Source organism: Myxocyprinus asiaticus, chromosome 18 (genome assembly GCF_019703515.2).
Source record: "Myxocyprinus asiaticus isolate MX2 ecotype Aquarium Trade chromosome 18, UBuf_Myxa_2, whole genome shotgun sequence".
Classification (NCBI taxonomy): Eukaryota; Metazoa; Chordata; class Actinopteri; order Cypriniformes; family Catostomidae; genus Myxocyprinus; species Myxocyprinus asiaticus.
In genome coordinates, this window is record NC_059361.1 from 32,895,474 (window position 1) to 32,907,612 (window position 12,139).

Here is a 12,139-nt window from a genome sequence, read left to right on the forward strand (position 1 = left end):
TTGACATCTGCAGTCTCTTTGGCGATCATGATTTCAAGCTCAATTACACTTCCTAGTGTTTGACGCATGCGCAGAGCTCTAGAAGGTGCTAGGAAGTGTAATCCAGTTTGAAATCATGAACGCCAAGGAACTGCAGATGTCAAGATGTATAGTGAAAAATGTGTTATATTTTGGTCCGTTCTTACCCAAAACTGATTGGATCACTTCAGAAGACATGGATTAAATGACTGGAGTCTTATAGATTACTTTTATGCTGCCTTTATGTGCTTTTTGGAGCTTCAAAGTTTTGGTCACCATTCACTTGCATTGTATGGACCAACAGAGCTGAAACATTTTTCTAAAAATCTTCTTTTGTGTTCTGCTGAATAAAGAAAGTCATACACATCTGGGATGACATCAGGGTAAGTAAATGATGAGAGAATTGAGGGTGAACTATCCCTTTAAACAGAAGAAACAAATCTGTGCATTATCATAACCAGGAGGAACAGAAACATCAGAGTCAGAGTCAGTGACCTTAGCAGATGCACACTGATCAGTTTCCTCTGTAATCACATCAGTGATAGAGTCTCATTATACTATCAACAGGTTTGATATGTTCTGTTATTGTTCTAACTGAAGGAAACAGTTTAGAGTGTGTGTGTGAGAGAGAGAGGAATGAATACAAGTGTTTTTAGACAAGAAGAGAAATGACAAATCTACAAAAACATCAATTTATTGTTTCTTCATTTAACACCTTTTGTTGTTGGTCTCAGTCCAGTGAGCAGGTGATTTAAAAAAAAAAAAGAAATTCCTTTTTTTTTTTTTACAGTAACGGGACACAGGTTATTTTGACATTAACAGCAACATTACAGGTTTAAAGTGTGATACTTATTAGCTGCGCTTTAACAGTGTAGAAACTATATGCAAAAATACACATTCACATACACTGTATATTCAGTTTTATAGTTCTTTGATAAAAGATCTGACATCCTGATTTAATCAGCATGAACATTCAGAGGAGAGAATGAGATGAAAGGAGGAGATGGTGTCATTTTGTCAGTTTTTTCACTAGCTCGAGTTCCTCCACAGGTTTCCACTGCTGGTTAATAGTTATTAGCTGAAAAAAGAAACACACAGTTTCTGTTATTGTTTCACATACTTTGATGAGCCTTAATTGAGACATTAGAGTAGTTGGACAGAACTAAACATATACTATTAATATTTAATAAGCAATGCAAAGAGAGATGGAACAGATGTGGGTGATGTAATGGTTTAGGATCTGGGCTGGCAACATAAAGGTTGCAGGTTCGATCTCAGTGATGTCACAACGGATCTGATCTATCACACTGAACATCAAATTACTTTAAGAGACTTTAAAGTAGATTAGATTTTTGTGACTCTTTTTACCTTCTGTGGTTTTGATGGATCGAGTCTCTCCCAGGGCTCAGGGTTTCTGGTCTTGTTTAAACTACAGAAGTCAATAAACATCATCACTGTACAGACAGACCATTTCATTTCATATCAAACTCACTGGTACATGCCAATACACGAGGAATCAACATGATTTACTCAACATTAACAGGTTGAAATTTTAAACTTAGAAAAATATTATTAATAGTAATAATATAAATGAAACAAATATCATTTACTCACATGACATCAGGTTTGGTGAATAAAAAGTAAATTGAGGCTGTTACTGCTCCAAGTGCTGCACAACCAACAAACCCAAACAAAGGAATTAACTAGAAAGATTAAAATATATTATTAACGAGGACATGAAACAGATACAATAATAATCTACTGCAGACTGTTGTTGAAATTAACTTCACCTCCTTCCTCTTGTTGAGCATTTGTAGAAATCCAGACATCTTTCACCTGCTATGAGCTATCCTATATAGAAAACAAAATCCGCAATGATTTGTTAATATTCAGCTGTAATATAGTGCAGTCCCTGTATTGAGAATCAAAAGATAAGTAATCAAATGAAATATGAATGAAACATGATGAGAGTGAAGTGACCTGTGATGAAGTTGAGTTGAAGATGCAGTATCATTCTGACTGCACGCGCATATAAACACATCCAAAACGCGTTCAATGGCACGTACACAGAGACGCATCAATTCGTCACATATTTACACCATCATACACTTCAACTTGAAACTGAAACTATGTCTAGAGCACTGTACTGTCTGTGCCACCTGCTGACCAAAAATCATATTTTGGCTTCAAAACTAGTTAAGCTCAATAGACGGCACTTGTGGCATATTGATTACCACACAAATATAAAAATAAAATATTCGACTCGTCCTTTTCTTTAAAAAAAAGAAGCAAAAATCGAGGTTACAGTGAAGCACTTACAATGGAAGTGAATGGGGTCTATTTTTGGAAGGTTTAAAGACAGAAATGTGAAGCTTATAGTTTTATAAAAGCACTTACGTTCATTCTTTTGTTGTTGTTTTTAAGTCGTCAGTTTTAGCTGTTTTAGGGTTTGTCCATTACATTGTTATGGCAACAAAGTTGTAAAACTGACTATAACTTTACACAGATGCAGTTAGTAAGTGATTTTATCACACTAAAATCAAGTTAACCCACATATTGTTTACATCATGTGGCTATATTTTTGAACTAGTGAGTATTTTAACATTTACTAATAAGTGCCTCACTGTAACATATTTTTGCTGTTTTTTAAAGGAGGGGCAAGTCAAAATTATTATTTTTGTGGTAATCAACATTATGACACAAATGCTGTCAATTGAGCTTCACTTGTATTGAACCTGGAACCTTTAATGAGAGAGGAGAGGGGAATCACTTGATGGCGAACTAGGAAGTGTAATCGAGCTTGAAATCATAATTGCCAAGTAGACTGCGGAGTAACATTTTGGTCTGTTCTCACCCAAAACCAAATAGATTACTTCAGAAGACATGGATTAAATCACTGGAGTTATCCACTTATGGATTACTTTTATGCTGCCTTCATATGATGTTTCTAGCTCGAAAGTTCTGGTCACCATTCACTTGCATTGTATGGATCTACAGAGCTGAAATATTCTTCTAAAAATGTTAATTTGTGTTCAGCAGAAGAAAGAAAGTCATACACATCTTAAATGGCATGAGGTTAAGTAAATGATGAGAGAATTTTCATTTTTGGGTGAACTGTCCCTTTAAAAGGAATAAAACTGCTGTAATATTAAGAATGAAAATAGGAAAGCACAACACAAATTATAAACACAATGATTTTATTCCATAAATATTTAATAATATATCATTTTTAATAGAGAGTTGAATGAATGTTTTGCTTCAGTTGTTCAGGACTCAATGAAGGAGTCAAACTCTGAAGAGCTCTCAGGAAGTACTTCTGCTCCACACAGGAAACACTGAAACCATCTTCACGCAAGGCTAAAAGAGCAGCCTGACACAGACACACAGAGAAATATTACCAGCCTGATATAAAACGGCAGAGAAATGAATTCTGTATGGTCAGTTCTCGTGTTTTACCTCTTTGCACAGATTTTCTAGATCAGCTCCAGAGAAGAGATCCGTTCGAGCAGCCAGATCTTGTAAACACACATCCTGATGAAGAGGAATACGCTCAGTGCAGATACGCAGCACAGCCAGACGCCCCTGAGATAAGAGAGTATCAAAACATGTAAATCTGCTGTATGATGTAGTCAACAGTTCTGACACCATTTAAACCAGTAGGGAGGAGACTAGTGGGTGTGGCTTAAGTTTGAGAGGAGGGGTTAGGTTTTGTGTTTGTGAGAGGATGGGCATGGTCTAGGAGGAGACTAGTGCATGTGGCTTACATTTGAAGGGAGGGGTTAGGGTTTGTGTTTGTTAGAGGATGGGCGTGGTCTGGGAGGAGACTAGTGGGTGTGGCTTAAGGTTAAGAATTGAGGGGTGTGAATTGGGCAAGGGACTTTTGAGTCTGAGGCTGCATAGGCGTGGCTTATGTTTATGAAAAAATTATTAGGTCTTGACAGGTTCTGTGGGTTTAGACTGTTTGAAACTCACCTCAATATCTGGAGGTGGTACATATATAATTTGGTCGAGTCGACCGGGTCTGAGCAATGCGCTATCCAGAACATCCGGTCTGTTAGTGGCAGCCACAATCAAAACATCCTTGTTACACAATTCCTGGAGTTCCATCTGAGACAAACCACACACACAGCATTAATATCAATTTAAAAATGACGGTTCAGTTTTAGCTCTACACACTAATATATATATATATATATATATATATATATATATATATATATATATATATACAGTACATCTAAAAAAACAAAAAACAAAAAAAACACATTTTTAGATAAAAAAAAAAAAAAAAAATTAAGCATATTTCCACCCCATCATTTCTTATTTCTTTTAATTTTGGGATTAAACGTGACATGGACATAGACAGGTTTTGTGAGATTCAACCTAATATATAAATTGTAACTCATCTGTAAATGAATAAATGAGGGAAAGTGTCTGTATCAGTGACCTGATGCAGTCTAGTTTCCTCCTGTTTTCCTCCTTCGAACTGAACAACCTTTCTGCTACTCCGTCTCTCAAGGGTTCGAAACCCCACCCCGTCCAGCTCAGTCAACAGAACAGACAGAACCTGCGACTGTACACTGTGAGAGGAACCGCTGTCTGCTCGAGAACCCACCATACTGTCAATCTCATCCAGAAACACGATAGAGGGAGCGCATGCACGTGCCTGAACAAACAACTGACACAGAAAGAAAGAGACAGTCACCATTGAGCACTTGAAAGCCCACAGGAAACCTGTGACTATTGCAGATTATAACAGAAGCATGAAATCACAGTTACTGTCAGTGCAACTGTGTGTCAGACCTGTGCTAGTGTTTTTTCAGAGTCTCCCACATATGGAGAGAAGAGTTCCGCCCCACTGAGGGAGAGGAAGGTGCAGTGCGATGAAGAGGCAGCTGCTTTCACCAACTTGGTCTTTGCACAACCTGGCGGTCCATACAACAGCACTCCTTTGGGACGAGAAATACCCAACCGCATGAAAGCTTCTGGAAACTTCATGGGCCACTCGATACTCTAAACACGCACACCAGACAGTGGTTAGTGTTATGTCATTACAAATGAACTTGCTAAATCAAGACTTTTGCAAGACTATTCTATACAAAAACTAGAATACTTGTGTGCTAAAGGTTTTCTGTCATATGACTTCAGAAGACATGGAATATAGTTGTATGGACTACTTTTATGGTGCTTTTAAAGCTGAAGCATGTAACTTTTCAGTGTTAAAAAACTTTCTTCTATCCCAGTTTAATATGCAGAGGCAACTGCAAGTAAGCCATTCATAGGTAAATTTTCTTGAAAACTGTAAACACTGTGTTTATAGCACTCTGTGGCGCTATAAAAATTCCTGTGTTTTGAGCGACTCGCTTAGACCTACCCCAACAATGGTACTCAACCAATGGTGTGAGTTGGGGGCGGGACTATCTGACTGCTTGAACAAAGCAGACCAGTGGGGTATTCAGAAAACTGTTTTGAGAACATTGTTTATTTTTGCAGTTCCCTTCGGTGGCGCTGGTGTCACAGAAATGACAAATTACACACTTCAGCTTAAGATACTTTAATGATGCTTTTTGTCCATATTGGAGCCTGGTCACTGTCTGCTTTCATTGTATGAAAAAGAGTGGAGTGAACATTCTGCTAAACATCTCCTTTTGTGTTCCACAAAAAAAGAATGTCATACGTGTTTGGGGTGACATGAATGTTATTAAATGACAGCATTTTCACCTTTTAGCTCAAGTAATTGTTTAAAACATGGCCAGCTGTTGTACCTGTTTGAGTTTGAGTTTGACCTCCTCTAGTCCACCGATCTGCTCCCAGTTGATGGGTTTGAAGTCAGTCGCACCAATACTACTCCTCAGACATGACGGCTGCACCTGCCGCAGCGCTCCGGTGAAATGCTGCATCTCTACACACTCGCATGCTCCTTCCTAAACGACAACACAGCCCAAACATTTCACATGAATGGATAAGTCTTTGTTAATTGTTTATACTGTAAGAATTTATTAATGTTGTAAAAATGCAAGATAAACTTAGTCACTTACCTGTGAATGTTGCATGGCTTGCAGCGCTGCCTCCCTGCTGAGCGCACTAAGATCCGCCCCAACGTAACCACAAGTCATTTCAGCGACAGCGCTCAGATCTACATCAGGGGAGAGCGGCATTTCTCGACATACACACTGCAAAATACTGCGCCTCTGCAGCAACGAAGGAACGCCCATGATCACCTGTAGAACAAGTGAGATTGATCACCTGTGAAACATTTGTTTCAATGTTAAAATACTTTCTTATATCCCAGCCTATTATGCAGACTAGAGCTGCAAACTTATGACAAAAATCATAATTGACGATTATCTCCCTTGATATTGTAATTGCGATTAATTTCGATTTACAGAATTTACATTAAAATACTCAATTTTGGTGGATCAACTGCCTGCTGCATGTCAGCTACACATTCAAAACAAGTCGAGAACTGAGTTTCTGAATGACTGTAATGCAGTTTTATACATCCAATCAAATAAAGGCTAGCTGCCAAAACAGTCAACTTCACTAGCCCTCTTAGCAGCATAAATAAAAAAAGCGGTTATTTAAATTCTAACTAAATTATCCACGAGAGCCAGCAATGGATTTGTCTGTGATTGATTACTTTGCTCAGCTACTGCATAACCACTCGTTAAATAGAAAATAAAATAACATTCTAACGTAACATGAGTAGATCTACATGGATTGCTATTACTTTTTCACAATGAGTTAATTGTAGCAGCTGTAATTGTACTCTCGATTATTTATTTGATTAATTGTGCAGCCCTAATGCAAACCACTGTGGTGGTATTAAAATATTGCTCGATGTGTTTGAGCATCGTAACCAGTCCAACACTGCCTCAACCAATGGCTTGAGTTTGGGGTGGGACTATCTGTTTTTCGACCAATGAAAGATGAGTGTTCGGGAAACCAGTTTGAACACAATCATAAGGGCACCTTCACACTAGAGTTCATGCTGCGAATTCATAGATTTCAACAAGGTTGGTGCGTTGGATATACCCGGAGAGGGAAAACATGAGGGTTTGTGATAGTGACTCTCCATCATGTGACCTAGAGTTGAGAACATTTAAACTTTTACTGCAATGCACTCTGACGTAGGCATGCGTTGACAAATGAGAATCTCATAAAGGCGGAGAAATTGAAAAAACATATAAAATTTTTGTGCGTGTGTGTGTCTATATCATTTGCGACCACTGGGATGTTGTTGGGGCCAGGGTGGGACTGGGAGGGGTAATAGTGGGGGCTTAAGATTGATTCTGTGTATATATGTTTTGTTCTTCTGTGTTCATTTATGTGAATCAATAAAAAATTGTTAATTTGAAAAAACATATAAAAAAACTCATACATGCGGTGCATTCATTCCCTGTCCTTTGTTATGTTTCTCTGCCAGGCTACAAAGACAGTTATTGTAGAGGGAGATCCTGGAGAAGTGTTTAAGTATTTACTGGTACATTGTCAAAAAGTAATATTTTATCTTAGCCACTGGATTGCCACTTGTTTTCAAACTGAAACACCTCTTCCCTCTGTTACACGCTGTCCTTTCGCCAAACGCTCTGTCGAGCTTTTCCTAGTGTGTAGCTGCCCTTATGCTTGCAATTTCATTTGGTGACACTAGTGGTGCAGAAATTACACACTTCAGAGAGTGATTTGGTGACCTCCAACTTTCGGTGATATCGATCGAAATGCAGTCTGATCACCCATTTACACCCAGAATTACCTCTCTGTCGAAGCGCCCGGGTCTCCTGAGCGCCGGGTCAAGAGTGTCCGGTTGGTTTGTAGCTCCAATAATGACGAAACCTTCATCGCTACCGATGGCATCCATCAGTGTTAGCAGCTGAGCGACCAGCCGGTTCTCTGGTGCACTGCTGCTCCCTGTTCGCCTCGGACACAAAGAATCAATCTCATCAATGAGCAGAATGCATGGACCCTCCTCCGCTGCATCCCGCGCCTGATCAAACATCCGCCGCAGGTTTTCCTCACTCTCACCGGGTCTTGAACCAATCACTTCAGGACCATTTACGGTCACTAAGGTGGCCCCAATGTCCTTAGCCATGTAGCGCACCAGCAAGGTCTTACCAACGCCGGGTGGTCCGATCAACAGCACCCCCCGTGGGCATGACAGTCCCAGCTGCCCCAGCGCCTGCGGGTAACGCAAAGGGAATGTGATTATTTCCTTTAGTGATGCGCAAACATCCTCCACACCGCCCAAAGTGAGCAACAACATCTGTTGCTGACTCTGGTAGTGTTTAACGGTCTGCACCACACTGATGTCCACATGGGTTTTACCTGTAACCAGACCAGCGGTATGTGAGCCTGAGTTCACCTTTTCAACCAGCACAAACCTGATCTCAGTTTTAGCATGAGAAAGTTCCACTAAATGACCCTCGTGAACATAAAGACCATTTAGCAGTTCCTTCAGCAGCTCCTGAATGCTCCGTTCGGAAACATCTCTCTTGTATTCTAGACTTTGCACGAACACTTTCCCCCTCAGGCAGGTGAGTTTGGGGCAGGTTAAAGGTTTTATTTGTGCTGAATCAACCATGAGTCCGTTAAGTGTTTTTGTACTGAGGACTGGTGTTGCACACTGAGTGCTAAACTGCAGGTAACCCTCTATGAGGTCTTGACGTGGCCATGCGGTGCAGAGACACGTCCCCTGATGAACCCTGATCAGAACTGGAGAGCCCAGCCGTAGTTTTAACCTGATCATCAGAGAAGGGCCCATGCGACAGTGCTGTGTGTCCAGGTCCATGGTGTCCAGCGGTAGAACTCTCACACCCTCCATTAACGTCATCTCACAAACCCTGAAAGATGAACAGCAGTTTAAATTTCACATATATAAAACCCAGTCTAGATTTATAATAAACAATAGCTGTGGCAACTTGTGACACTTTAAGAAAGCTGTCAAACACATACTTCAGCTACTCAAGTGCACAACACAGGGGTGCAAAACTGAGTATTTTGCTAAACAGACATAAGCGAGTAACAAATAGAGGTGTGACCTGCACACACATACCTATATATCTATCTATCTATCTATATATATGAATATAGCCTATATATACACACTACCTGGCCAAAAAAAAAGTCACACAATCAAATATTTCATTGGTCTGCCTTTAGCTTTGATTACGTCACGCATTTGTCATGGCATTGTTTTGACAACCTTATGCAACGTCACAACATTTACTTCCATCCAGAGTTGCATTAATTTTTGGCCAAAATCTTGTATTGATGACTGGAGAGTTGAACCACTCCATAAAGTCTTCTCCAGCACATCCCAAAGACTTTCAATGGGGTTAAGGTCAGGACTCTGTGGTGGCCAATTCATGTGTGAAAATGATTCCTCATGCTCCCTGAACCACTCTTTCACAATTTGAGCCTGATGAATCTTGGCATTGTCATCCTGGAAAATGCCCGTGCCGTCAGGGAAAAAAAGATCCATTGATGGGATAACCTGGTCATTCAGTACATTCAGGTAGTCAGCTAACTTCATTTTATTGCTACATAATGTTGCTGAGCCTAGACCTGACCAATTGAAGCAACCCCAGGTCATAACACTGCCTCCAGAGGCTTGTACAGTGGGCACTATGCATGATGAGTGCATCACTTCATGCGCTTCCCTTCTTACCCTGATGCGCCCATCGCTTTGGAATAGGGTAAATCTGGACTACATGACCTTTTTTCATTGTTCCACAGTACAATCTTTATGCTCTCTAGCAAACTGAAGTCGTTTTTTCTGATTAGCCTCACTAACAAGTGGCTTTCTTGTGGCCAGACAGCTGTTTAGTCCCAATCCTGTAAGTTCTGATGAAATGCTCTTACTTACACTATTAAACATAGCCGTGAGTTCTACTGGCGATTTTTTACAATGTGACTTCAAGCGTTTTAATGATCTCTGATCACGATCATTCAAGATTTTTTTCCGACCACATTTCTTCTACGAAGCTGATGGTTCACCACTATCCTTCCAGGTTTTAATAATGCGTTGCACATTGGACAGTTCCTAACCCAATTCCAGTGATTTCAGCAATCTCCTTAGTTTTGTTTTTTTTTGCTTGATGCAGGCCAATAATTTGCCCTTTCTGAAACACAGTAACATCTTTAGGGTTAAAATAATTGAAACATATTAATCACTGCATTACTGATCCAATCATAATCTCTTAAGTATCTGCTTATTTAAATCAAAACAGCTATTTTTTATTTTTATTTTGGCCAGGGTAGTGTATACAGTATCTCTCTCTCTCTCTCTAATATATTATTTAAATATTTGATTTAAATAAGCAGAAAGTAAGAGCTAAATTGCTAATTGGGTACTGGAAAATCACTTGCCATTATATCAAACACTACTGAATGCTATTTGATTCGTTAAATGAAGCTTAACATTGTCTTTGTGTTTGTTTTTGAGTTGTCACAGTATGCAATAGACTGGCATGTCTTAAGGTCAATATTAGGTCAAAAATGGCAAAAAAGAAACAGATTTCTCTAGAAACTCGTTAATCATTCATTGTTTTGAGGAATGAAGGCTTTACAATGCTTGAAATTGCCAAAAAACTGAAGATTTCATACAAAGGTGTACACTACAGTCTTCAAAGACAAAGGACAACTGGCTCTAACAAGGACAGAAAGAGATGTGGAAGGCCAGATGTACAACTAAACAAGAGGATAAGTACATCAGAGTCTCTAGTTTGAGAAATAGACGCCTCACATGTCCTCAGCTGACAGCTTCATTGAATTCTACCTGCTCAACACCAGTTTCATGTACAACAGTAAAGAGAAGACTCAGGGGTGCAGGCCTTATGGGAAGAATTGCAAAGAAAAAGCCACTTTTGAAACAGAAAAACAAAAAGAAAAGGTTAGAGTGGGAAAAGAAACACAGACATTGGACAACAGATAATTGCAAAAGAGTGTTATGGATCTTAACCCGAGTGAGCTTTTGTGGGATCAGCTAGACTGTAAGGTGCGTGAGAAGTGCCCAACAAGTGCTACAGAAAGTGTGGGGTGAAATGTCATCCGAGTATCTGGACAAAATGACAGATAGAATGCCAAAGATCTGCAAAGCTGTCATTGCTGCACATGGAGGATTTTTTGATGAGAACTCTCTGAAGTAGTTTAAGAAGTTCTGAACATTTTGTAATAGTAATTTGTCATGTTATTAATGTCCTGACTATACATTGTGATCAGTTGAATGCCACTTTGGTGAATAAAAGTACCAATTTCTTTCCATAAGAGCAAAATCTGTACATTATTCCAAACTTAAATATATATATATATGCTCTCCAGCAGTGTGTGTGTGTGTGTGTGTGTATAATAATATATATATATATATATATATATATATATATATACACACACACACACACACACACACATATAAACATTTGTGCACATAGCTCAACAAACAGTCTTAATTTGTGTTTATGAAGACTATATGTACATATAAATGCTAAATATATGCATATAAATACACAGCATTAATAATGTTCTGTATGTATTAATGCTATTACTACATTTATGAATGTTTTGTAATTATGAATGCAATGCATACTCTCAATCATGTCAGTAAATCCTCAGCGCATATAGTTTATGTTCAGCTAGACTGGAAATCCAGTACAAGCTACATCACTAGTCGCGTAGTTAGTAGTAGTTGGTGATTGACTTGAACAGCCTGACTAACCACATTCACATTAGAGCATACAGTAACCAACACTGGATTTTCTTACCACCACTCGAGTACATATGTGGGAATAAATGTGTATTCCGTGTTGCAGTAAATTTACTGTACCAGCATTAACAACACATGGTCAGTCAGTCTTCTTCACTGCCGCGTCTGCAGATGAAAGACACACAGCGACACCTGCTGGAGTGGAGTAATATTGACAAAGCAGCAAAACAACTGACAGGAAAAAGTAAATGGTAATACAATCAATACAAATATTAAGCATACAATAAAACAAATGAAAACTATAAAATAAACATTAAACAAAGAAAGAATGAACAGGTTTAGTCACGTGGGGTGTATTCAGATTAAACCAGGTTTATTCACCTCACAACGACTCAACAAATGTTGTCGTCCATAAAATTTAGA

At 39.1% G+C, this 12,139-nt stretch overlaps 1 protein-coding gene across 3 annotated transcripts; it reads right to left on the reverse strand.

Annotated features, from left to right (window-relative positions):
• Nucleotides 1-1,077: 1,077 nt before the first annotated feature.
• Nucleotides 1,078-11,883, reverse strand: spata5l1 (spermatogenesis associated 5-like 1). 3 transcript variants are annotated; one of them, XM_051724829.1, is made up of 13 exons: nucleotides 11,775-11,883; nucleotides 7,772-8,855; nucleotides 6,057-6,239; nucleotides 5,784-5,942; nucleotides 4,822-5,031; nucleotides 4,466-4,696; nucleotides 3,991-4,125; nucleotides 3,475-3,600; nucleotides 1,999-3,388; nucleotides 1,809-1,869; nucleotides 1,633-1,687; nucleotides 1,387-1,447; nucleotides 1,078-1,096 (listed from the first exon to the last, which is right to left on the reverse strand). In XM_051724829.1, the coding sequence occupies exons 2-9, from the start codon at nucleotides 8,843-8,845 to the stop codon at nucleotides 3,248-3,250; spliced, it is 2,259 nt and encodes a 752-aa protein (XP_051580789.1). In that variant the 5' UTR covers nucleotides 8,846-8,855; nucleotides 11,775-11,883; the 3' UTR covers nucleotides 1,078-1,096; nucleotides 1,387-1,447; nucleotides 1,633-1,687; nucleotides 1,809-1,869; nucleotides 1,999-3,247. The 3 variants fall into 3 exon arrangements, with proteins under 3 accessions (XP_051580789.1, XP_051580790.1, XP_051580788.1); XM_051724830.1 differs by having other exon boundaries at nucleotides 11,837-11,879; XM_051724828.1 differs by lacking the exon at nucleotides 11,775-11,883 and adding an exon at nucleotides 9,881-11,219.
• Between the last annotated feature and the right edge of the window lie 256 nt (nucleotides 11,884-12,139).